Raw genomic sequence first — 25,986 nt, 5'->3', positions numbered from 1 at the left:
AGAGTCCCTACACTTGTGTGTTCCATTGTCTGAATAGTTCCAAACACTGAAGACAAGCACTTTTACACTGCTGGACTTCTCACTGCATGTTTCAGTCCAGATCAATACTGGCTTCCAGACTCTGAGAGAAGCCAGTACTCCTGTAGTCACTCCAAGAGGCAAAATCCAACAGAAAATTCCCTGCAACAGGGAGTTACACCCACACACTCAGCTACACCAGCTCCAGCTGCCTGCAGTGCTGCCAGCATTCCCCACCAGCCTCTCCAGCTGACTATGTGTCACACACATCACACACAAGCTGCTGCCTTGCACCCAGTGCTTCTCCTGAGCCCTCACCCTTTGCTCTCTGATTACACACCATGTTCCTGCTCATGAGGTCTCCAATGTAAACCACGACGTTTATCTCGGGGGCCCACACTTCAAACTCCCTCTGCCAGGAGGTGAGGGTGGACAGGGGCACGACCACCAGGAAAGGGCCATAGAGCTGATGCTGATGGAACAGGTAGGACAGGAATGATATTGTCTGAATCGTCTTGCCCAGCCCCATTTCATCAGCCAGGATCACACTGTTGTTCCTGAGAAAGAGGAGAACAAACAAAAATGCTGAGTGCATGTTTCTGCTGCTACTAATTTACTGTGCTCCACATGAACAGCAATCCACGACAAGGACAGAGAGGGGCAGTGCAAAAAATAGCTATTTGAACACTTCCAAGTGGATCCCAGAAGAGCCAGTCTGAACATGGAACAATAATGTACAAAAATTAACTATGATGACTCCCAACTGGAGGAAAACAGGCAAAGGAGGGAATCAGTGGCCAAAATTTACAAGGACATCTCTCAAAGACTTCAACGAGTAAATAAGCACACCGAGCCAGAAACCACTTTTCCCATTAAGTCAATGAAATCTTGGGCTGATATGCACCAGGCTCACACAACAGCCAAATTCATCATGTGAACAGGCCCAGACAGGGAAAATCTTTTCTTGTTTTCACACAAGGTTTCTTAAATTGATGCTTTAGGTAGTTCCTGTTTGCAATATCTGCAATACAGCTGGGCATGAAAACATTTGAAATTCTCCAAGCTGCAGAAGGAGGGCGGGTAAAGACCTCACTGAAAAGGAGGAGTGCAAAACCCTTCTGGGACAAAAAGGTACAGAATGAACATGCCAGCCTGTGTACATACTTGCACCAGGAGTGAGCGAGCCAGTTGAGGCCCTCCAGCTGGTAATCCCGCAGCTCCAGGTTCTCCCCACCGATGTACGAGGGCTGCTTCTTCAAGGCAACAAACCTCGGCCTCTGCTTCAACACCTGAAACACATGCTGCCATAAGTCCACTGAACAGAAAGGCAGACCTCTCAGGGGCTGAAAGGCTAAAAATTCAGCAATGAAATCTATGACTTTAGCAAAGAGTGTGTATCTCTTCACTGGTTCAAGTCCATCCACATTTTCCTAGCCAGTGCAGTGTCTGCATTTCTTGTGATTTGCCTGCTGCCCTCTGGTTTATGATCAGGGCTCTGAGTCCCCCAGGAGTGTAGTAAGCTGCATAAAATACACAGGAGTTGGAACAAGTTCCACTTCCTTCTTTGTCCTCTTTTGATTTTTCTCCCATTATTTCTGTCCCTCTCCTTCACTGTATCAGCATCTTGCAGCCTTCCTCTTTTCCCAGGTGTGCTGTTTTTTCATCCAACTGATATTAAAACTGCTGCAGCTCCTTCTGAGGAGAAAGCATTTTGCAAGGATTAATTAAACCTCCCACTCCCCAGGGGGACATAACGTTCTCACTGTGCACAGAGTAAATGAAACTCATAGGGGTTCAGGTCTCTGCTTGAAGTACAACACAAGAACAGCAAACAACTCTTCACACGCAGGTGGGAGGATGGGAAAATGTTCTCTGACATTTATCCTGACAAAATCTCATGTTCCCACTGCTTGCATCTTCCCCCAGCCTGAAGGAACCCAGCAAAGGAGAGGAGAGAAGAGAAGCCAAGCCAGCAAACCTTGCAGTCCCGGGTAGGAATCGTCTTGGAGTTGTTACGGCTGTTGAAGCTGTCGATGCAGTGCTGAAATTTCTTGCTGATCAGAGCCTCATCTTCCCAGCTGCATTCAGCATAGGGCAGCCCCATCCACTTACACAGGTATTCGGGGTCATTCGAGGATGTTTTGCGACTGTTTGCTGTAAAATATGCAAAGAAGCCCAAAGTTCAGCACCTGTGCTTGAGCAGCTGAACCACAAGCATGGTTCACAGGCTGAACTGTCCAGACAGCCACAATACAGGTCTTGGCTCACAGGAAAAGTGTAGAGAGACCAAAAAAATGTTCCTTTACCTGGGAAATCTGAATGCCCCGTGGTAGACTTGCTGGTCTTCACAGCTGTGTTTGGAGAGAGAAGGGAAGGGAGGGTTGGAATGCTGGCAGCCAGCAGAGGGAGCAGGGCAGGCGATCACTGCCTCACACCCACGTTTTTTACAGGAATTGTATTGGAAATAGGTCAAACAGCTCTCCAAGCCAATTCCCAAAGCAACTGGGTGCTGGCACCTCGACTGACGTGACTGCGATATTACCGAAGTGCTCAGTAAATTCTGTTTTGATTTTTATTAATTAATCACGAAAATCTCACCCCTGAGCTGCCTTGCAGCCTTACCACACCCTCAACCACGCAACAGAAAATGGACCTCACAAAAGCCAGGCCCATGCTGCTGCTTTGGGAACAAACACCTTGCATCCGAAGGACTGAAGACAAAGAACTTCAGTAGCAACAATTTCAGCAAGCTGTTGGAAACTAGTGTGTCATCCTGTACTCCAGGCAAGGAGAGTCACTGATTTGTATTGCTTGTAAATACAAATCTGTAAACCTGGATTTCTACTGTCCAAATTCCTAAATTCCACACAATGAAATACAGTAAACACCATGGGGTTTTCTTCAGGGATACTGGAGGATAGGGAAGAAGAGAGAGCTGCACACTCATTCTGCTGTCACATGGAATAAATTTCCATTCCTACTTCACCCCTTTACCAAAGTCTTGGCTCCACTTACCAATTACTCTCTCCACTATTTGATACTGTTTGTTCAGCTCTGAAGCCAGCTCTTGTTGGCAGTTGAAATATTCTACATCTTCAGGTGATACCTTGCCCAACCTAGATACAAAATAATTCAAAACAAAAGAACAAAACAAAACAGAACAAAAAAACACACTATAATGCTTCTGTCACAGTGCTCATGGAATGCTGCATATAGAAAATCTACTTTCCTATATGGTTCTGTCATTTAGACAAGTCACAGGGGCAAACTGCTGTTATATGACATGTTTCTTAGATTTCCTGAAATTACAAGTTATTGCTGAGAAGCAAATGTCATAGATGTTCAGATTGCAGCCCTGTTAAATGCTGCCTTATTCTGATGCAAGAATCAGTCTCAAAACAGGAACCAAAAAGAGATGGAAGCTGCTACTCCAGCTTTAGCACTTTGGAAAGACACTGTAGCTCCCTTAACAGTTCCTGGGGAAGCTGGACATAAACTGATGCAAAAACTTGCACACTGCGAAGCCCATAATTAACAAGGGTCACAGCACCTCCTGGGCCAGGTGAGACTGTGCATCATTTATTTGTTGTCAACCTTCCCAATTCTTAAGCCTAGGAAGTGGCACTAGTGTGGATTTCATGCCTTGTCCTCTCCATTTCCATCCACACCACAGATATGATTTCTGGGGAGGGGGGCGGGATGTTCCTCAGCAGGCAAAGAGAGACCAGAGTATACATGAAACAAACTTTTTAAGAAGAAATCAAACATTTTCAGTCATGACTTCTCAAACTTCTGGATAAAAACAATCTCCTCAAAGCCAAATTACTGCTTGAAGTGAAGCCTACCATTGCTTGATCTCCTCCTCTTTTTTCTTGAAGTTTTCTAGCTTTTTCAGGCCCTTCACTTTCTGCTGCTGCAAGGACTCCTCGCTCTCCCACGTGCTGTGGATGTATGACCAGCCTTTCCATTTGATCAGGTACTGAACTTCTCCCTCATCCTTCTCGGGGTCGAAGTTGGCGCTGGGGTTGCCGTTGGCCTCGGTCACGTACACTGTGGTGGAAGCTCCAATGGCTGCAAGAGAAACCAGCCTGCATTTGGTACCCTCCTTATCAACCATGCACAGCAACTGCATTAGAGCAGTGAGTTACCTCTTCTAATACATCTTTTTTGGCACCACGAAGAACATCCAAAAGATTCTGCAACCGTATAAGGCAGGCACATAGAAGTTTCCCGCACAACAGAATGTTCTTAAATCTGTCATAAGCAGCTTTTCTTTAAGTATAATTCAAAGGCCTCTTGAAAGTGTTCACAACCATTCAGTTTTACAAAAACACTTTTGTAAGGCTTTGAGAAGAAAACACTGGCTTTATTTTCATTATGGCTTTGTCAATGGGGCTATGAAAACTGACTCTCTTAGATCTGTTTTGTATTTCAAAGCAGAGAAAAGCAGGAATTGCAGAACCACGGCTGCATCTTTAAAATGTGTGCAGCCTAAATGGAAGCTGCCGAGCACATGAACTATAGAGATTTTTGGATTTAAATATTATATGTTGCAAAAGCTATTACATATTACAAGATGTAAATAAGAGGCATAGAGGAAAAGATGAAAAGCAATGAAACAACCCTTGGCCCCACTTTAAAGTTGCAAAAGCATTGCACCAGCTCAAGAGAAACCGTGAGCGCGCGCGATTGCCCTCAGGAATAAAGGCTTCTTCCAGAGCCACGCACCTCCCTTTTTTCCAAGCCTGATGTCCAAGACTTTCTCAATAGTTTCACTGTTGTCTTGCTGTTCATCAGCTCCTTCCCCAGTCATCTCTATCAGGTCATCAGAATCCGTCTCAAAATCATCATCCTCTTTGTAGCTGAGTAAGATCAAAACCAAACTGATATAAAACCCTTGACTCTTCCCAGCCCACCAACACTGAGAAAGGCTCAGACTGGAGCACCTTCTCCAGCATTTATCTGTGTTTCAGTGCACATTCAGCACACACATTCAGTGTTTTCCCTATGACACTTAGATAGCTACACTTTATCAGACTAATCCTCTATCTTGCCCATACAGTTTTTCTGACCATGGCCAGCATCAGATGATTCATAAGGTGGAACAATCCCTGCAGCCAAAGCAAGGCCATAACAGAGAAAGTCTCCATTATTGAAGGAAAGATTATTCTATAGAGGTCGCAGAGCATGGAGAGGCTCCATGGGTGCCTACGCTGCCCTAGGAACTGCACTTCTCATCCTTGATGAATGTACAACCACCACAAAATATCACTGGGATGGCTCTTTGCAAGTTCCTTATTGGGACTGCCTGAAAGGTGAGAAGGTACATAGGGAAATGGATAAAGCTTTACCTCCACCCCGGCTCAACACAAAGACCAAGACAATTGGTCCAGCCCAGCACAGCTGCTCCCTTTTGCTCATTTTCATCTATTGCTTGCAATTATTAAACTCATCTGAGATTGCTCTAGAAATATTATGCAAACCCCCTCACGTTTCTCTAAGAGGGACTGGTAAACAATCCCTCCTTCACAAATGGCAAAATGAGGTAAACCCCGGGTGTGCTCAGCAAGAACCTGTCAACAGAGCCACACCTCAGCCACAGGTCTCTGCAGGACCACAGGTGGAGTCAGGGCCCCCAGTGCCCCCTTCCCCAGCCAGCTCTCTCCCCCAACTAACCCCACACTTCTTCACACCTGACATTTTTGGCTGCTCTTCGCCGAGTTTGTCTCTTGGGTGTCTCGTCGTCTTCATCATCATCATCATCTTCAGATGAGTCTGGTTTCTTCCTCTTCCCACGCTGGATTTTGTGGGGCTTTTTAACACCAGTTTTGGCCACTGTTCTAAAATAAGAGTTAATAAAGCCATAATACAGCATGGTTTATGTAAATATCTACTTTAGTACGTCTTTAAGGAAGCACATATCTCAAATATTAGACTCCTAAGGGATGTAATCTGCTCTCTCATGGAAACCACTCTAGTGCTCACTGGAGCATGAGATGGGGAGATGAGGGAGTAACTAGATCCTAGGTTTACTAGATCATAAACTAAGGTAATACTGCAGGAAAAATACACATTCATTAGTGACAAATAGGGATTTCCTCTCCACACAGCACAGGCAGAAAAAGAGACTGAACCAACCATTCCTTACCTCCTTTGGACAGGTCTTCTTGCTTTAATTTTCTTCGGTTCAGGCTCACTCTCTCCACTGGTGCCTTGCTCCCCTCCATCTTCATCCTCTTCTCCAGCAGAGACCTCTCTTTTCCATTTAATTCTGCAGTCAAAAATGTGGGTCATGAAGGGCAATGATATATTTCTACACAAATACAAATGGGCTGAACAAACCATCAGAGCCATAATTACAGGAAAGAAGTTCAAAACTGTATCCTTGTCTGTTTAGTGCAATACAGGGGGGATGCTGTGCTGTGATTCTCTGCTCTTAGGAGGGGGATCTCAGTCACCTGGGTTTTGTTCACACAGTGGCAGGATTGCCTTGAGTGAGAGCAGCTCTTACCACATGAGCTGGTGGCAGAGCTGTACTGCTCAGACTTGGGTGGGCAAGGGCTTTGACTGATGATTTTTTTTTTTCTCTATTTCTGCATTTCTGAGATGGGCTGGAAGGATCTGAAGAGAACTGCTCACTGTCACAGAGCATGAGCGACAACGTTCACAGTTACATGAGCTCCTTGGAGCCCAGAAAATGGAACGAGTCTCCTGCCATCGAAATTCTCCTGCCAATTCAAGTTTCCAAGGGTGAAGCCAAGTCACATTGTACCATTAGTGGAAGGAAGCACATTCTCTGGGGGCAACTAGGAACAAAACTGCAGCTCCAAAATGCCTTTTGGAGGAGCCCCTCCTCTCTCCAAGAGAACATAGAGGGTCCACAAGCATCATTGCCCTTGCCCAGGATAGGTCCATACTACCACAGTCCTCCCTGTGCTTTATCACTTTCCCTTCCACACTGATAGGTACAACTAAATGAAAAGTTAAAAGACAAGATGCAGGAGAAAGCAAGAAGGATAATGTGTTTAGATTTTCTTCATCAGGCAGCTCATAGTTCCCTACTTCACTTCAGTGTTTGGGAAAACTAGAAGGTACTTCTTAGATGGGAAAAGGCAGTAAAATACTACTGTTAGTGAACTCAAGTTATGGCGCTTAGACATCCAAAGCATTCTTTATGGAAGTTATTTTGTTTTAACAGAGGGTTATAAAAGATAAGAGGATAATAATTTGGCATTTTATTCTCAGTTAATCAAAAAGGTGGGAGGAGAAGGGATTAAACTGTTTTAAGTATCTCTGAAGGAGAATCAGTAACCTGATGGAAAAGTGAAAGACTGACAACAGAAAGTGAACCTGACTCATTCAGATTCCATCACAGGCACAGCAGGAAAATAAAGACAAAAGTTGGAAAATTGCATCCATCTATAGACTCATATTCATACTTCAATTTCAGTAATCCCAAGTATTATTAAAGTACTTATTTTACAAGCTCATCATGTTGACAACTCCTACCAAGCAATCCAATGCACTACTGTTCTGAGATATAAACCAAGGCATCACCACTCAAAACCCTTTCCTTAGAAACTTACTTTCTTTTCAACTGCTTCTGGCGTCTTCTTTTTGGGCTCTCATTTTCAGATTCACTACTTGCCTTTAATTGAAAAGAAAGAAAATCAAGTTGTAGGCTTCAGTTGTGGACTGGCTCCTGGAGGGTGCAAGTGAAACACGAGCTCATGGGATGAGCTGGAGTCCTTTCCCTGCAGCCTGAAGGACACTTTGGTGCAGAGCAGTCACCTCCCAACACAGCCACCTCAGTCCAGCTGCTCTGCTCTCAGTGTGAAGAAGAAAACTCTGCAGGAAGCCTGGAGAGCTCTAGAACATCACCTGTCTTGAAGTCCCTGAGCTCAGGACCCATCCACCCCTCAGCACCAACCCCAGTGCCCAGCAGACACCATGGCAGCAGTGGCCAGGCAGACCTGCAGTGTGTGCAACACCCCAGGGACTGCAAACCCATAGGTGAATTTATCCCCACAAATGCAATATGATCTCTGCCTTCACTGCACAAACTTCCTACAAGGAATTAAATTAAAATACTGTCATTAAAAGGCAGTATTCTCATCAAAAGTGTCCTTCTCTTGCTGTTGGGATTTTTCTCCCACAGCAAAAGTCACCAAGGACCTTACTGGGTCAGAGCCGAGTCCTGCTGCTTTCCTTCCTCCTAGTCCTACAGTCTCCACCAGTGAAGTCTTTCTGGCTAAATATATCTAGAGCTATTTTAACTACTTGCTGTACTATTTTAAAAGCGGGCATCATGAATTCCCACAGACCAAGATAGCTAATCTCTTTATGCTGGTTTCACACAACCCCATTTTCATAAAAACTAGTCAGCCGTGGAAACAGATCACCACACAGATAACATGACTTTTCCTTAGCCTCCCCCAGAAAACAAAAATAGGCAGGAACAAAACTGAAGAAACCCATGTGAGATTTCTAAAGAAGTATTAAAATGAGAGAAGTAGCCTCCAAGACTGCTTGCTCCACACACTTACGGGAAATCTTCCACTTCTAGCTGCTTTTTGCCACAGTATTCAGTTTTGGGTCCAGGCACTGTCTGTCCATCACCATGTTTGCATCCCTTAACCCTGCCCTCCTGGACAGAGCTCACACAGCAGTGCACACGAGGACCTTGTGAAATGGTGCAAGCTGCAACGTGCATCCTTCATTCCCTTTTCCAGCTTTCCTTCCACCCACAGAAACTTCTGTCTCACTCGTATCAGTGTCTCACTTGTACCCACTAAAATCCACTAAAATATTGGATGCCATGTCTGACCATGAGCTTTCCTGGATTTGGTGTCAGACTTGCATGTGGCACAATAACACCTTTTGCACCATATCTCACTACAAACACATGTTCATCCACCTGTTTCACAGCCCTGCATGAAATCCCTGTCTCATTTACCAACCATGAAGCAAGTGCCTGGCAAACACCATGGAGAGTCCTACCCACCCTTGCAACACAAGCCAAGCATTCCACAGATTTCAGTTTTGACACACAAAATTTACAAGCTTTCCTTTTCTCTTTTAATCTCTTATCCATTTCTGAAACTCTTCCATTCCAATTGGGCATAATTTTAACAGCTGCCTCACAGTGCACGTTTACTCTTGCTGGCTTTTTGGCAAGCCGCAAGTAAAGAGAGGTGGATTTCTCTTCTGCCTTGCGTCAGAGATCACATTGGAAGAAAACCAAATACAACCTTTAGCTCTTTGAAGTTAACACCACTTCTGTGCCAAAATCCCATTTTCCAAGTTTCTGGTGTCCATTTTCCTAATGCCTGTACTCTCCCCCTGCTCTGTCACTGCCTCTACAAAGCTGATGATTATCTCTAAATGACTCTTCCTCCCCTCTTCCACCCTGAAAAATGTAACTTGTGACTGCAGCTCAGCCACCTTCTCTTACATTTTTCAAAGACAGCCTTGTCTGTTTTGGATGGTGTCAAGCCCAGCCCTATCTCCCCTGACACAGGCAGTCCCCACCCCGAGTCATGTGCCTGCCTTGTGCTCCCACATCCTCCCCATCCCAATATGGAGTGCTGGGAAGCACCGTGCTGCAGATCCTCAGCATCTCCTCCCATTCCCTCATGTCTCCTGATGGTGAAGTCCCTGTTTTAGGAAGCACAGAGGACAGCCAGAGATCCAGGGTGTGCCAGGTCCAGAGCATGCACCCGAGGCCCTGTCCGTCCGCCACCACCACCAGCAGAACAGACTGGTTGGGAAATCACACGCAGATTGAATTTTAATAATGTCACCTCCCCAAATGACACAAGCTAGACCGGCAAAGTCCATCCCAGTCCCAATGGGATTTTTGTCAGCCCAGTACGAGATGCTGGGGTCACACTGCTCACTCCAGAGCCCAAGTGCCAGTGCTGGGCTCAGGCTGCCCTGTTGGGGTGCTGCTCCTTCCCTTTTGCCAAGGGAAAAGACAATCCTGGCTCCCCCTTATCAAAATGTGCCCAACTTAATCCTGCACCACTACTTCCAGCTGGACTAGGATCTGGCCTCTTACAATTCCCCCATCTCCAGCTAAAGGGATCAACCTTCCCTCTCCATGCCTCACTGACTCTTCCCATCAATTCTTTCCCTCTCCCAGCACATAAAGTGCACACACTTTTACTAGATTAATTGTATTGTATTTTGCTGTGGAGCAACACTGAACAAACATGATGATGCTGCACATGTAGCACCAAGCAGAACAACACAGGGCAATTCAAAGTTCTGCTCCTTTACATTATCCATGAATGCCCTTGCCACTAGCCCAGGCCAGGAGAAAAGGAGATTCCAGGCCATTGGAGAGGAAGTCCAAATCAGCCTCTGGAGCTTGCATTAGGAGAGCTAATGACTTGCTTAAACAGAGCCAAAAGTATTTCAGACTAAAGTCAAAGTGAGGACTTGCTCATTTCAGGCTTAACAGAGGCCAAACTAATGTTCCAGAAAAGGAGCAGAATCTCAGTTCACCAGGTTAGTTTTATGTCTGCTGAACTTCTCTTTCCCAGTGAGACCAGCAGAGTTAGAATTTTCAGCAAATACATGAGGCAAATCACTAACCAAAAATGCAAATGAGCAGATTTTTTTTTTCCAATAAGAAAACCAGCTGTATTTTTAGAACACACTGGTGTGTGACTTCTGGCCTCTCTCTGACAGAAAAATTACACTGACATTTGTCACCGATTTCAATATGAAACTATTCTTTTTATAGTAAAAAGATTGTGTCTGGTTGGGACACATTTATTTCTCAAGTGGCACAGAATCACAGAATGATGGAATGGTAAAAATTATGGGTTGGAAGGGACCTTAAAGATCATCCAGTTCCAACCCCCTGCCATGGGCAGGGACACTTTCCACTAGATCAGGTTGCTCAGAGCCCCATCCAACCTGGCCTTGGACACATCCAGGGATAGGGCAGCCACAGCTTCTCTGGGCACCCTGTGCCGGGGCCTCACCACCCTCATAGGGAAGAATTTCCTTTATATATCTAACCTAAATCTTCCCCTTTTCAGAGTATCTAAATTGGTTAATTAACCAATTTAAATTTAACCAATTTAAATACTCTGAAAGACACCTGGTTCTGCATGCCTCACATCCCCTGACTGAAAACTAAAGTTAATTAATCAACTGCAAAGAAAATGCCTGGGGAAGCTGTGTTTTTACTAAAAAAACTCACACGTTCTCTTGTTCCTGGAGACAGCTCTGGGCCTCTGAGCAGATCTGTGCTCCTATGCAAAGCTGTACTTTCGTTTCCCCGATTGCTCAGCCCACGCCTGGGTATTGATCACAAGTCATCACCCTCCCTGATCACACTTCGGACACCTACACAACGAGCCCAGAAACCCCCAGAAGGTAACAATTTCTAACACACAAATAACCCTACCCAGAGTGCTGCTTTAAGAGGACACAGTCATTGAGCAGGGCCCCAAAACCTGAATCACCTCCACCTAGGCACCTTCTCCCCCGCACAGGTGAGTCACTGGGCAGCACTGGGAGCTGCCATGGCTCATCCTTGCTCTGGTCTCTGAGCCTGCCACACTGCCTGCACGATGCTCTTAGCTAATCTCCAGAGAAGCATTAGGGAAGAAGGCAATGACAAGCCCCCAGAGACTGTGCTGGAAGTCCCAAGCAGCAAGGAGAGGTGCAGGTCACTGGCGACAGGATTAACCCTGCGAAGGCAAAAAGCATCTTCAGATGTGCCTTGGGTTTCTGCCCCTTCCAGCAGCAGCAAGGAGCGCTCTGCACCACAAAGGCTTGAACCATGCTATTTCCTCTCTCTTGGTGTCTTCTGAGAGCAAGCCCTTCCATCTCCTCCTGCTCTCTGCAAGGCCCCAGCACTGTGCTCCTGACAGGTCACACCCTCCATTGGACTCTGCTGCAGATGGGAGCTGCCCTGTGGGAAGCAGTCAGAGTTGCTTTGGGGAGAGAGGGGGCAGGGATGCTCCAATTTTTTAAATTTCAGCTGTTTCACAGAAGTTGCAGTGGGGGTCATCTGGAGGGCATTTGGGTTTTTGGTTTGTTGGGGTTTTTTTTGTTTGTGTTTTTTTTTGTTTTTTACAATATTTTGTGGTATAGCAAAGTTTTTGCATCTCATTTTTTTTTTTATTTTACCTTAAGTAGTAGGAAATAAAGATATTGAAAAAGAAAACAACATTTGCAAAACCACGTAATATTGTAAAACAAAAAAAGAAGGGACTTACCTGGGCCCCTAAGAGGGCAGGGGGGTGTGCAGCGGAGCTCTGGGGTGGGTGTGAGGTCGCCGGCACAGTGCATGCCGGGGCATCGCACAGAGGGGCGGCCGGCCAGCCCAGCCTCTGCCAACTTGAAAAGGAAAACAAAAGCTACGTCAATGGTGCACCCTGAGCCCCTTCCTGACCTCTGCTCTGCGGGACAGCCAGCACAGGAGTCTGGGGGGCAGCTGGTGGCACTGGGGTGCCACCAAGGCTCAGCAATAACGCACCAGAGCAAGGAGCTGGAGACCTGCGTGTGACACCCAGCGCATCCAAACGCACATCTTGGTGGTGAAGCACAAACAGCCTGAGTCACTGGGCTCCTGCTCTGCTCAAAGTCTGCTGCTTATCTTCACATTCCCAGCCCCAAGCCCCAGGCTCTCCACAGATGCCTCTCTCTGGTTCTCTTTCCCCTCTGCTATAACTACTCCACCTTCCTGAAGACCTGTAGATGAAATTCTCCAGGCAGAAAACCTGTCAGATGCAAATGAAGGTGGCACCTAATTTCTACATCTTCAGAAAAAACCCAAACAGTGTTCTGAAACAGGAACAATTAGAAGATTTGGCTGCCAGGCTCTGACCACTGTCACCTTCAATTGAAGCATAAAAGAGTCACCAATATTCAACCAAAGAAAAGTGATGGGTCATAAAGCTGCACACACACAAATACATTTATTAGTGGGATCCATTCCAGGGTGGACAACAATGACTGTTTTGTAGCTATGAGGTATTTCTGGGAACTTTCCTTTATTCCTGGTTGGATTTGTGTTGCATTTTGGTTCCATTCTAGAGTTTTTTATTACACAGATTCCTCTCCAGGATGTTCCTACAGCAGAGCATGACTCGCATTACGCCTCATTCCAGCAATCAGAGCAGTGCATGCAGATCTCAGCCCACGCAGTGTCCTGCTCACTCCAGAGGTCTCAGGCCAAGGATCCAGTTACAGGACTGGGACCTTGACTGTGAGCTCCAACATCCATGCACCAAGCTGGGACTCAGTGTTTACAAGACAATGCAGTTGAGACTTCCCTTTCCTCTTTGGGTTTGGCTGGTTTTATATGTTCAGTAATCCCTCATCCTTTTTTTTATCCTTACCTCATCTTTTATATTAAATCGTGACGGTTCTTGTCTGCTTCGGTTTGACCTCCTAACCCCATAAACATCAGGATATTCTTCCCACATCTGCAAAATAAACAGACCATCAGAAGGCCTGCTTCACCCCAATTATTTTTGACATTTTAGAGAAGTTTGATGGTGGCTTTAAAAAATGAACAAAAAACCATTAGGGAGTCAGCAACCAGTAGATGGACAGTTTAAAAAACTGGCTGAAAAATATTATTATTATTTTGGGATATATGACACCTCTCTAAAGCAGCATGTGTTTATCTCAGTGTTATCTTTACAGTGGTCCATCTTTCCAAGGCACAAGGAAACCAAGGCACAAATCACTCTCCAGCTCGCTCAGGCTGAAGGACAGAGTGTTGAGGTAACCAGTCCTCTGCAGCCAAAGGAATGGAGGCAACACCTTGGATGTGAAACGAACAGATCTACCAACTCAACAGGGCAATTCTCTGTCACTAATAGCTTCCAGAACAACTCCTTTCCTGGTGGAAAGCCCCACCAGCTGCCTGGAGACGTTGCCAGCTGCAGCTTCAAAGGTGAATTCTGTGGCCCAGTCAATGGATGGCAAATGGAGCAAGATACCCTGTCCTTTGGCAAGGCAAGGCAGCAGCAGCTAGTTCCTCTCCCAAATGCACTGATGGGAATGTGGTTTGGCAGCACAGGACATATGGATATGCAGAGGTGGCTGTTGGGAATGGTTGTGCTCTTTGCTGTAAAACAAGGCCCTCACCAGTTCAATACACTGTGTTTAAGAGCATGCAATTGTTCTTGTGGATGGGTAGGAGAAGGGGACACAAAAATGGATGCCCTGAGGGGGATGAATGCAGAGCTGTGTTGGTGACACAGGACACAAGACTTACAAGGAAGACACAAACCACCACCACACCCCTCAAATTCCTACACCAACAATTCCCCTCTCCCTCAGCAGAGCTCTTAGTTGTCTATATCTATTCATTTCCTTCTGATTCTCTCTGCCTCCAATCCTCAAATATCTCTGCAAGCCACTGGCAGGAAAAGGAAATCAAAATGCGCTGCCAGATGCAGCAGTGATTTGGATTGAGAGAGTGATGGATAAAGGTTACAGCCCAGCAATTGTTCTGCCTCTGCTAAAGGAGTAACGGGATAAGGGACAGTGTGACAGTGCATATCTGTTGGGCCTGCAAGTACTGAAGTACATTCTCATGAAAGAGTGAACTCTCAAATTTAATGCTCCCCAAACCATCTGCAGAACTTGTCTTTTCATCTCTTAAATGGCATGGGTTGAATGTGGGACCATCTTCCATGGCAAATCGTTATAGCACCTAACACAAATTAACCTCCCCTTCATGGGTATATATGGACAAATACCAAATAAACAATAATGTAATAATTAATTGCATTGGTTATTCAAGGGGAAGAGGTATCAACATGTCTAGATTACACTTAGCTAAGGAAGACACCCATTACCAGGCAGATTAAGGAAGGGAGAGGCTTTCTTATTAGAGGGTGTCCTGACCTTTTCATGTTTCATCCATGCTAATTATCACCCTGTGTACAGATGCGCTTCCTCACAGGGTTATGTTAACATTAATTGTTAGGGACGTGCTCTTAGAATCCTTCAGAGGGAGAGAAGACTTCCTTTGGTGCCCACTTATCAACAAAACACCATAAATTTTAATATGGTGTTAACAGAACTGCCTTATAAACTCTGTTTATAAGGACTGTTGCCAGTCCACTCACCAGAGGATTTAGCCATGACCTGAGCCAGCAGACTGGAGCTTTGTGGGAGGGAGAAGGTGGTAACAAAGTCCTTCGCTTCTCCCTGGCAGGTCCATGGGAGCACAGGCTGGAAGCACTGTCCTTCCTCCTTATCCTTACCACACATAGCACCTTCCTCCATAAAACTCCCTCTCAGGAGCAAGCTATGCCCAGGGCAACTCACAGCTAAGAACAACAGGACAGTTACATACCATGAACAAACAAACAAGCTGACCTAACCAGAATATTCTCCTCCCAAGCAAACTCAGTTCATTGAGTTCCTGTCTCCAAATGGTATTTAGGCTCCTCTTTCTCACCTTACACTGCCCTGTGTTACTCAAGTGTCTCCAATCTCTCAGGTAAAGCAGGTACATGAGATCAGCTTCTGCCCTGGGTGGGGTGCAGAGGGATTACCATGTGCAGTAACACCCACAATCCCCTTTCCTGCTGGACAGCAAATGGAGGGAAAACCTGGCTATGTGAGGGGTATTGCTAGGGAGGAGCTGGGAAGCTGCAGAGGAAAAAAAAGAACACAACAAAGAAGCAATGCTCTGGACTTAATAAATAAGAGAAGTTAAATAGCTTTTTCATTCTTCTTTTTTTTTTTCCTATGGTTTTTTTGAGAGGAAGAGTGATATAAAAAAACCCGAAGTGGTTCAAACTTCAAACCCTTAACAAACCTTCTTCCTGATTATTTATTACATGGGGAGGCATTACTACTTCTGAGAGAGAGACAGGAGAGAGGAATGGAAAGACAGAGGGAGAGGATGAAATGACAGGATCACGTACTGATGACAGACACCTGCCCCTTGTTCCCACCAGCATCTGCTTGGTGCCCCAGCCGTCGTTCCACAAACACAGCAGCTCCTGCTCTCAAAGGTGACACCAGCAGGGCTCCAGCACACAGACCAAACAGACTCTGGGGACAATGAAGGTCAGAGGTTGTTTGGTCCATGTGCAAAGTGGCCAGGAATTTGGGCACAGCTTCACTGAGGTCCTGCTGTCTGACCTTCCGTGGTGGGTACAGAAGTAACGTGTCTGTGCAGAGCAGCAGGGGTAATACCTTTTTAACATCTGCTATCCTTTCCTTCTTAGAGGCTGGTTTTTCTTTGGTTTCAGGAGGGGTCTGCTGGGATTTGGAACCCGTTGATTCACTTTCAGATTCAGACTGACTCTCAGAGGACTCGGAGCTGCTGTTTGACTCGCTTCCCTGCTCACTTTCAGACTGGCTTGCAGAGTCAGAGCCAGAGGCTTCTTCAGATGCTGAGTGACTAATGGTAGAGAAAGAAGAGGTTACATTTTAACTGCACTGACACAGCTGTGAAATACTCAGCCAACAAACCTGAGACATGGGGGCCACAACAACAGGCTTAGAAAAGCCTGAATGCAAATGTGAACCTTGCAGGCCCAGACACCCCACAATGGCATTCTGCAGCAGAGACAATTCCTTCCCAGGACTGGCAATGAACACGGGTGAGAGCACAGCCCCAAAAATCCCTGTCCAGGATCTCCTGCTCATCACCAGCACAAAAGCAGTGGTGGTAGGTGAAGAGAAGCACTAGCAGTGCCAGCAGCACAGGTACTGCTGGGAGGATCCGGACGTCCTGGAGCGAGGAAGAGTGAGGTGCAGTGGGAGCTGCAGCATCCGGAGACCATCCTGCTGAATTAAAGATAAGAAGTTGCTCCAGCATGGCTCTCCACTGCATCCCAGTGTGGCCAGTCGTTCCAAATATATCTGATATCCACTCTCTGGAAGAGGCCAGTATCAATCACTATACCCACAACACCACAAATGATGTTAATATACAATGGTTTTTGCAAAAATAATGAAGTCAGCAACAGGGCAGATTAAAACTTATATGGGCTTGTGGCTGGGGCAGCTCCTCTTTAAAGGATTACACCAGTGCTGTGCACACTGCATCTCTCAAGCCAGTAATGGGACAGCAGAACACTAAGGAGGTGTAGTTCCCTCTTTTTTTTGTGTGTGTGTGTGTATCTTTATATAAAAATGGGATAACACACAGAGTATCCCCTTAAATAAAGGCTCCTCAGGAAAACAGTGAGAGGCCAAACGATTTTAGGTGGCAAAAATATTCAAGTACCTTTGCCCAATCACTCCAAACATACATATATTTTTTTTTATTTTTAGAACCAAAAAAGCAAACTGAAATCTCAGTACACCTTATCACAGGTGGACTGGCAAGGCAGCATTCAAACCCCAGTGCCACAAACATAAGCACAATGCTATAAACTTTTGTAACAAGGAGCACCTTTTTCCCAGTCAGCTTTGCACTGCTAGCTGGATGTGTTTGTGATATTTAAGGATTCACTTAGGTAGAACACTATGAAAGAAGAGTCAGGAAAACTTCAGAGGGATTAAACAGATCTTTAATTTCTGCATTTGTACAAAAGTAACAAAGTACATCAAATGCTTTGATCAGATTTCACGATTCCAGAAGTAGTAATACAAAAGGAAAAAAAAAAAAACAACAACAACCACCAAAAAGAAAACCGAACCAACAACCCAAACAACAACAACAAAAAACAAGCGTGGGCACATGTACGCTTACTCCGACTCGGCAGGGACCGCCCTCGGGGAAGGCCGGCCGGAGCCGCGGCCCGGCCCGGGACCAACCCCGGGACAAGCCCCGGGATCGGCGGCTGTGGGCCGGGACAAGCCCCGGGATCGGCGGCTGTGGGCCGGGACAAACCCCGGGACAAGCCCCTGGATCGGCGGCTGTGGGCCGGGACAAACCCCGGGACAAGCCCCGGGATCGGCGGCTGTGGGCCGGGACAAACCCCGGGACAAGCCCCGGGATCGGCGGCTGTGGGCCGGGAAGCGGGCAGGGGGCAGCACCAGCGCGCCTCAGCCGCCGCCGCCATTTCGCGGCCGCCCCTCCGCCGCCATCTTGCGACCGCGGGGCCGTGCCCGATCCCCGCATGGATCCCCGGGGAAGGGGAACCGCGGGGAGCGCGGTCCTCCGAGCCTCAGGGGACACAAACGGAGCCCCTTCCGCAAGGAGCGGGGGCAGCCATAACCCGCGGCTGCTGTTTCTCTGTCCCAACCTGGGTTTGAGGGAGCGGGGTTATCACATTGCATCCTCCAAGCAGGGCTGGAAATTCAGGTTGAACCACGGCCCTCGCAGGCTGCCCAGTCCCTCCTACCTGTCCCTGTCCATGGATGGTTGTCCACGAGAACCAAAGGTGCAGCCTCACGCACTGTGTCCCGCTACACCCCTTGTTCTGCAGGCTCTACAACAGTCCCCCCCTTGTCCACCACAGCCCTCCACTGCCACAGCCATGACCTGTGGTGGTGCCACGGCCATAACCTGTGGGGCCACAGCCATAATTCTTGGTGGTGCCAACATACGTGACCTGCGATGGTGCCACAGCCCACGGTGCTGCCACACTGATCCTGGGAATGGCACTCTAGCAGCTCTGGGGACGGATGGTGTCCATGGCCAGGGCTTGGCAGGACACCATCCCACTGGGCCTCTGCAAAGGAAGGGATCTGGAAGCATCCAAACCTCTGCTGTCACAACAGTAAGTGGCAGCATCAGGCTCTGCTTGAGGCATGTTGGCATTCTGTGTCCCACAGGGATGTACTACGGAAGAGGAAGACAGTTCTTCCTTTGATCTGATTTCTGAGCAATTGCTGGAAGGAATTTTAACAGCCCAGGCAAGACTGAGGCCAGACAGCTCCGACAGTATTTGTTTAGAGTCAGAACAGTAATTAGTGTCCTCCTCTGGAGCTCTTTGTTCCTCAAAGCCCTAAGCTTTATTTCAAGGACACAGGGACACAGGCTCTCTGCACATCAATAGCCATAATTCATGTGCTTTATCCACAACATTGTCTGAACACTGTATTTCTTTTTTTTTCAGGCTGTGAACTGTGTTAACTGAAAAGAGGAAGACTTCTCTGGTGACATATACATCTGTATGTGCAGGTATTTGCCTGCACACCTGCTTCCCCTACTAAGGAAAGAAACACAGATAAGAAGTTGTTATCCCTTTTGAAGGCTGCTGAAAGTATTTTTTCTTTTTTTTTTAATGAACAACCTGTTATTGAGGCAGAATATGTGTTTGTCTTCTCTTCTATGTTGATCAGATAAAAAAGGTAACTGAAAGGCCTATTTTCATAAAATAATCCTTTCTAACTGTCACTGGGACAATGAGGAAGCATTTTTACCTGCCAACAGAATAGAATGTATTAGCAACATCAGATGTCAAATCACGCCTAACACTGTATATACCTGGAGACCTAAGTCCTCTTTTCAGAAGTTATTTTTGGAACTTGTCCTGGTTTAATGCCCCTGAGTTAGCATCCAAACAAGACCTACTTTCAATTAAACTATAAGTGAGGAATAAGCTATAATTAATTGTCACCAAAATCACAATTCAGCCAGACCACCCTCCTCCAAAAACACCCACGAACATCAAAAGAAAGCAACAGATGGACCATTGGTAACTTCCTTGAAGTGAGAAGCTCCTAAAAAATGATGAGATCTGCAAAGACTCAGCCAAATACATTCCTCTGGTTTCTAAGAAAAACTTCAGGCTGTAAGTCTGTTTTAATTAAGATCCTGCTCCTGACTTGAGGGGGAGCACAACTAAATCATTCCTTACCAAGAAGGACAGGTTCTTTCCAAGAAATAAGTAGCTGAAAGGCAGCGATAAGACCCTTTACAGTGAGGCATCTTGAGTTTAAAAGGCAATTACCACGTGCCCGAAGCCTCCAGACTTTGCATTTAACATTTCGTATATGACTTTATTTTATAGGAGATCATCTTTGCAAAGAGCAAATCATATGCTCTCACTCAGTAAGAACAGTAGATATGCTTCCAGAAGGTGTGAGACAGCTGAAAAAATGACCCAAATATGCATTTGTGAAACCAAGAACTGATCGGGGAATGGCTCTATCTGGGACCAGTTAGGCTAACTGGACCATTCTGTCCCAGTGTTTAGAATATGGATTTTGAGGGAGAGAATTTCAATTCAGACAGGGGACTAAAAGAGGATGAATAATCCAAGATCCTCCCACAAGCAAAGCTCCTCGCAGCTTTAAGAACTGTTGTGAGTGTTTTGCATCTAAACAAGTTTGAATCCAAACAGCAACATTCCACTGGGCTTCTCAAGCTCCACAGGGATTCGGCACCAAAACCACCCTGTGAAGGCTGGAGAAGGACCTTGGCAGATTGTCCCATGGCTGGATCACATCAGGGGCTGGATGACAGCAGGAACCATTGTATTTAACTCCTGCGCATTGTTGGTCACAGCATCACGAGTGCTGTGGGTAACTGACACCCAGGTGCACATCCACGGCTTGCTGACACCAAAATGCCCTGAGCAGGTGGCTGGGACACAAACCCTCCCTGCTCCCATCCCTCCTCACCCTGCACCCCACACCCAGCACTGGCTGGACCGGCCGGGCTTCCTGAGGGCACACCTGGATAGCCCAGAGAAACAGCAGGTCAGCAATGGCTTCAGCCCAACTCAGACCCAGCCTTTACAGTAACAGAACAGTGGAAACAGAGTTGCAGAGTGGACCATGCAACAACAGCTTGGACTCGATGATCTCAGGGGTCTTTTCCAATCTAACAGATCCTGAAAAGGGGTGAGCAGCCCAGGGTTGAAGGCAGCTGCTGGGTCAGCCCAACTCTATGTCCTGTCCCCACAGCCCCGCTAGCCTTGGCTGGACCATGGCAGGATCCAGATCAGGGGTGTCTGGCAGAGCCAGCTCTACCTCAGAAGCTCCTGGGCCCCCACAGCTCTTCAGCCCAGGCTGACAGCTGCTCCAAGCCACTCCCATCCACCAGCAGAACCAACCTGAGATTTACTCCAAAGCACAGAACAGCAAAGCCAGTGCAGGTGACCAACTTAAAAGTATTTAAACAGGTCTGTCTTCCTAAAGTGACCTGCCCAAACTGTGGGATACACAAGCACAGTGACAAACCACATAAAGGACAAACACGCCGAGATGAGGACTGTGCTGCTGTTAAACATTTCCTTTGAATATCTGATCTATAAATGTGATGTTCCCCATTATGAAGAAAAACTATTTACAAGAGCATGTAGAGACAGGATAAGGGAATGGCTTCAAACTGAAATGAAGTAGGTTTAGATTAAATATTAGGAAAAAATTCCTTACTGTGAGCTTTCTGAGACACTGGAGTAGGCTGCCCAGTTTGTGAATGCCCCATTCCCTGGAAACATTTGAGGCAGGATGTATGGGGTTCTGAGGAACCTGGTCTAGGGGAAGGTGTCCCTGCCTATGGCAGGGAGGCAGGAGTGAGATGGTCTTTGAGGTGCCTTCCAACACCCATTCTGTGTTTCTATATAAACATACGTGTAATGTCTATATATACTGCAAACACAAACAAGCACCATCAATGCTGTTATGTGTACTCAAGTCACAGGTCTAGCTGTAAAAAGGCACTAAACTAAATTTAACCTTTAGGCTAAACAAGCTAGGGAGAGGAATGCAAGATAGGTTCTTGCTGTAGATCACTGGATAAAGATAACATGGGTACCACAGAGGACTGAGCAAACACCACAGTAATCATAGACAAGGCCATACAGACACAGCACATGGAGTGTGCAGCAGAGCCAAGCGAAGGACAGATTGTGACACTGAAGATAAACAAATTCCTAGCTTTTTCAGCTCCCTTGATTTTATTCTGGAAGTCTACTAAAAAGTGATTGGTCCTTGCCTGTCTCCCAAAGCAAAGATTTTCTGAGTGAGAAACCTTGAGAAGGGTCATTCAGTGAAAGAGCTTTTCCCAGTTTATTTCCTGCAGGGAAAAGTAGAAATGGGGGGGGGGGAAGGAAGAAAAATACTCCTCTACTCTACATACCTACGCATGGTACTTTTACACATCGATGTGTCTTGGAGCAGGAACTTAAATTACAATATTCTAAACACAATCAGGCTCCTCATACTGTTTGGGAGTGAGTCTCAAACAACTCTGAATACTCAAAATATGATTTGTCCAAATCTGGGTCAGCTTTAAAAGGGCACAACAAACTCCCACGGTGACAGGGCTGCCCCTTCCAGATTACCATGTTCTTGAAAGAAGCATAAAAAAATTTCCCTAACCTCAACTTTATGATCAGCAACTACTGTTTTTTTCTCAGCATGTGAGAAGTTCTCATGGAGAATCCACACTTCTCCCACCTGTGCCTGCAAACTTGGCTTGCAAGGCTTGGGTGTTAATTACATTCACAAAGCTCTGGGCACAGCTGGGCCATGGTGCTGCAGTACCAGCTGAGGGATTATGCAGCCAAGAGGGATCCAAAATACCCACCCAAACTAGGCTGTGAGGCTTTCCAGCCTGTTCTGGCCCATGCTACTTACCCTGGCACAGGACTCCCAAATGCCAAAGGCAGAGCTAAATATACCCTTTGCTACTCTGCTGCAGCTCAGCAAAGCACATTGGGCTATCCGGAATGACAGACTTTCCAAAAGCTGGTGAGGGTTTTTCCTCCACTAGGAAGACGCTATGTTGTGCTTGCATAAGCAAGCAAAAGGAGCAATTCATTCATGATGGGGAGAGCTGGCTCTCTCCTCTCTGATCTTTAAGCCAGAGGCTGAAAATGCTTGGGATGTTTAGTGGGAAAAGAGAGGGGGGAAAAGAAAAAAGCAGAGCGACAACAAAAGGAGTCAAAACCTGTCTGGCAGCATCCTTCCCTCTCCCTGCACAGAAAGGGGAGAACAATTGCAGTTCTCAGGGTTTGAAAGAGCCCATCTCTCCCTCCCAGGAGGCAGGGAAGCGTTTCCAGGCCCCACATCCCACATCAGGGGAGGACCCGCGCTGGCTCCTGGCAGCTCCGGGCTCCTCCTCACCCCAAGGCCCGGGGGTGCACACCTTCCTCGGACAGCGGGCAGGGCTGTCCCTACATGATGGTGCAGAAATTCCTTTATTGCTCCAGGTGACCTGTAGTTCAGAAAAAGGGAGGCTGATCTGGTCAGAGGGGGTTATTCAAAGTGACTCTTAAAAGCTGTTTTTAACCAAGAGATTTAAGGCTCATCACTAAGCCTAAGTTTTACAGACAACACATGGCATTCAAATCTCAACTGGTGACAACTCTGTAGTGAAGCACAGAGATTCCTCCCCATGAGAGAGGGGCAAGCGACTCCTAGAATTAAAAGTATTAGCAATTCTATTAAGTCATCTATACCTAACAATAACACTTGCAAGAAACAGAAATAGTTGCAACACGGCTTTTTCTTAAGGAGTCGGGTGTTCTGGAGTCAGTGGATTTTTGACATTGCAACACCCCTGTTCATAGCTGGGGTAAAGGTTGGTGAACAGTGAAGTGTTAAGCATCCCATCCCATCCCGTCTGTGGAGCTTGGCAGACACACTCCACTAAGCTCCGCCAAGATCAAACGCCATGCCAGCACTTCCAGCACAATACCAGAAAGGAATCTTGAGATCACTGTTAAAAACTTTTTAATTTTTAACCCTTATTAGTCAATGTAAGAAAAGCACATGTAGTACAGATTAGTCCACAGGTAAATATAAAAGAAGGTGGAGATTGAAAATTATCATTTACCAGCAGTGCTACACAAGCTGTAATGTAAAATGAGCTGCTGCACATTTGGAAAGACTCAGCAACATTTGGCTCATTATTTCCAAAAGATACTCCCTGCTCTAAGAAAATGAGGCATTAACAGTGTGACAGACTCAGAAAAGCTTCACTGCCAGGTACTAGGGGTGAACTTTTTCTCTGGGCTTTTTTTCTTTAATATCAAGGCCCCTCTAAGGGATGTGAAGGTGGGCTTCACATACACACCGGCACACACTGAAAGAGCATCTTTACGTGGCATTTCAGCACACCAGAAAGATTGATGTAAGACACCATGTCAGTAGAACAGCACATTCTTTGCTAGAAGGCTGCTTTTATCTAGCTGTGGTCATCCAGGCTGTCCCCTCCCCCAGTGCTGTGCTGTTTGTATTTATTTTCTTTGAAGGAGAGGAGAGAAAGCAGAACAGAAGCCTTCTCCAGCCGTTATCAGCTCCTTCCTGAGCTCGATTTCAGCTAGGGGCAAGGAGTGATTTAGAAGCTTTCTCCATATCCAGAACTTAGAAGCCTAATTGAATATTGCAATTCCTGCTGGGACCCCTGTGTCCAACATGAAATAAGATACAGTGGACACACAGACCTCCAGGTTATGTATCGGGAGATGCAATTACAGTGTAAGATGCCAAACCCACAGAAAGTAGGTTTACTTGGGCTGTCTCAAGTTCAAGAGCAGCCAGTCCATGGATCAGAAGCTTCAGTTCAGTCCCTAGACTCCTGCTCACTGTCTCAGGCACTTCACATCAGGACCAGGTACCCTCACCTGCTCCTCAAAACCAGCACTGACAAACCTGAATTAAGAGACGTCCCAGTATAAAAATTCCTCAGAGACAAGTTTGGCAGTTCAGTAACCGGCTAATGCTACGTGCAACTTTCTGAGGCGTGGAATATGAAAACAAAGACAGGAATTGGTTTATCCCTCTACCGAGTTGGAGAGATTAAAATGAAACATCGGTGCCTTCCCGGCCCTCCTTCTGAACCCTGTCAAAGCTCCCAGTGGAAGTGTTTGTTTTTAGGTAGAAGTGTGGTTATGGCAGCCCCAGCGCTGATCCCGAGGCACAGCCAGGATCCGCATTCTTGGAAATGCCACCGCGGAGCCACGGCTCAGCTCCAGCGCTGGAGGAAGTGGGGGAAGGTGCAGATAAGAGCAACTGCTGCCTTCAGAAAGCAGCAGGTGAAACATCAACCCGCCGGACAGAACGGGGGACAGGCTGCAATCTGCGATCTGAGCCACGTCACCTTCCCTCGGCTGAAGGCGCTCATGCAGTTGGGAACACGCCTGCACACACGCGCACTCAGCCGTGGCAATGCCCCTGCCCCAGCACAGAAACTGGGTTACAGAATTACCCAGGTGAGCTCTTTATTCCCATTTTCCGATTTTTATTCAGCAAAAGTCATGCATTTTAGAGAATCTCTAAAACTTCATTAATTAGCTTAAGATGTTGAACTAAAAAAAGAACAATCCAGAAGACAATGAATTTCAGCTAAATGTAGCTTCTTGCAGTTGGTGAGCCCTTTTTATAGCACTGTATATACTGTATCCATCTCTGGCAGCAATCACGAAACAAGGAACAGAGGAGTTGAAAGCCTCAGAACTGTGCATGCGTAATTAGATGAGACACTTCCTTCACGAGGGTAATGTGAAACAGTAACAAAGCAAAACAAGAACAATCTCCTTTGTGCTGCACACGGATTACATCATGATTCATATGAATTCCTTGAACATTACTCCTTTTATGTCCCGCACTGATCAAGCATATTTCCTTTTCAAAAAAGGTTCTGCACAGTTTCACAAAGGGTTAAAGCTTAAAAAGGAAGGGAGAAAGAAAGTCCTCGTTGAAGAATGAAGCGGTGCAAATGAAACTGAAAGCCTCGCACATGCACATGGCCACAACAGCTAAAAAATAACTCGTCTTCTGGATAAAAACTTGAAACCCACAGTTTGAGGCATTTTAACAAGCGTGTTCAATATTCCCACTCAGCTGAAAGAAAATCAGTTTTAAAATGTGCATTGAAAGCAAACAAGTGAATTTTGGTGATTTCAGGATACTGAAAACAGTACCCCTCCTTAAAAAAAAAAAAAAAGGGGGGGGTGGGAATCCGCAGCAAAAAGTAGCCGTGCTTCTTTCCAAGTGACCGCTCAGAAGAGCTCGCAGTATGAAAACCAAAGGCGGCTGCAGCGCGGGCCGTGCGAGCCCCCGCCCGGCCGAGAGCGGAAGCGGGGGGGGCGGCGCTGCCGCTCCCGGGGGCCCGCGCGG

At 46.5% G+C, this 25,986-nt stretch overlaps 1 protein-coding gene across 3 annotated transcripts in view; it reads right to left on the bottom strand.

Annotated features, from left to right (window-relative positions):
- CHD2 (chromodomain helicase DNA binding protein 2) overlaps nt 1-25,986 on the bottom strand; it is a 54,504-nt gene that overhangs the window by 24,191 nt on the left and 4,327 nt on the right. The window contains exons 1-13 of one of the 3 annotated variants that reach the window (XM_062501139.1): nt 16,210-16,230; nt 13,383-13,469; nt 12,258-12,378; nt 7,605-7,666; nt 6,167-6,289; nt 5,712-5,858; nt 4,747-4,880; nt 3,864-4,089; nt 3,034-3,134; nt 2,325-2,369; nt 1,997-2,172; nt 1,183-1,307; nt 359-575 (exon numbers count right to left, since the gene is read on the bottom strand). In XM_062501139.1, coding sequence (XP_062357123.1) covers nt 359-575; nt 1,183-1,307; nt 1,997-2,172; nt 2,325-2,369; nt 3,034-3,134; nt 3,864-4,089; nt 4,747-4,880; nt 5,712-5,858; nt 6,167-6,289; nt 7,605-7,666; nt 12,258-12,378; nt 13,383-13,387 — 1,482 coding nt within the window. In that variant the 5' untranslated portion in view covers nt 13,388-13,469; nt 16,210-16,230. Of the gene's footprint in view, nt 1-358; nt 576-1,182; nt 1,308-1,996; nt 2,173-2,324; nt 2,370-3,033; nt 3,135-3,863; nt 4,090-4,746; nt 4,881-5,711; nt 5,859-6,166; nt 6,290-7,604; nt 7,667-12,257; nt 12,379-13,382; nt 13,470-16,209; nt 16,418-25,986 lie in introns of those variants that run through there. The other 2 variants (XM_062501137.1, XM_062501138.1) reach the window with 2 other exon arrangements.

This window comes from Cinclus cinclus, chromosome 13, assembly GCF_963662255.1.
Source record: "Cinclus cinclus chromosome 13, bCinCin1.1, whole genome shotgun sequence".
Lineage (NCBI taxonomy): Eukaryota > Metazoa > Chordata > Aves > Passeriformes > Cinclidae > Cinclus > Cinclus cinclus.
Note: the sequence above shows the minus strand (reverse complement) of the source record. Positions and strands in the feature narration are given on the sequence as shown.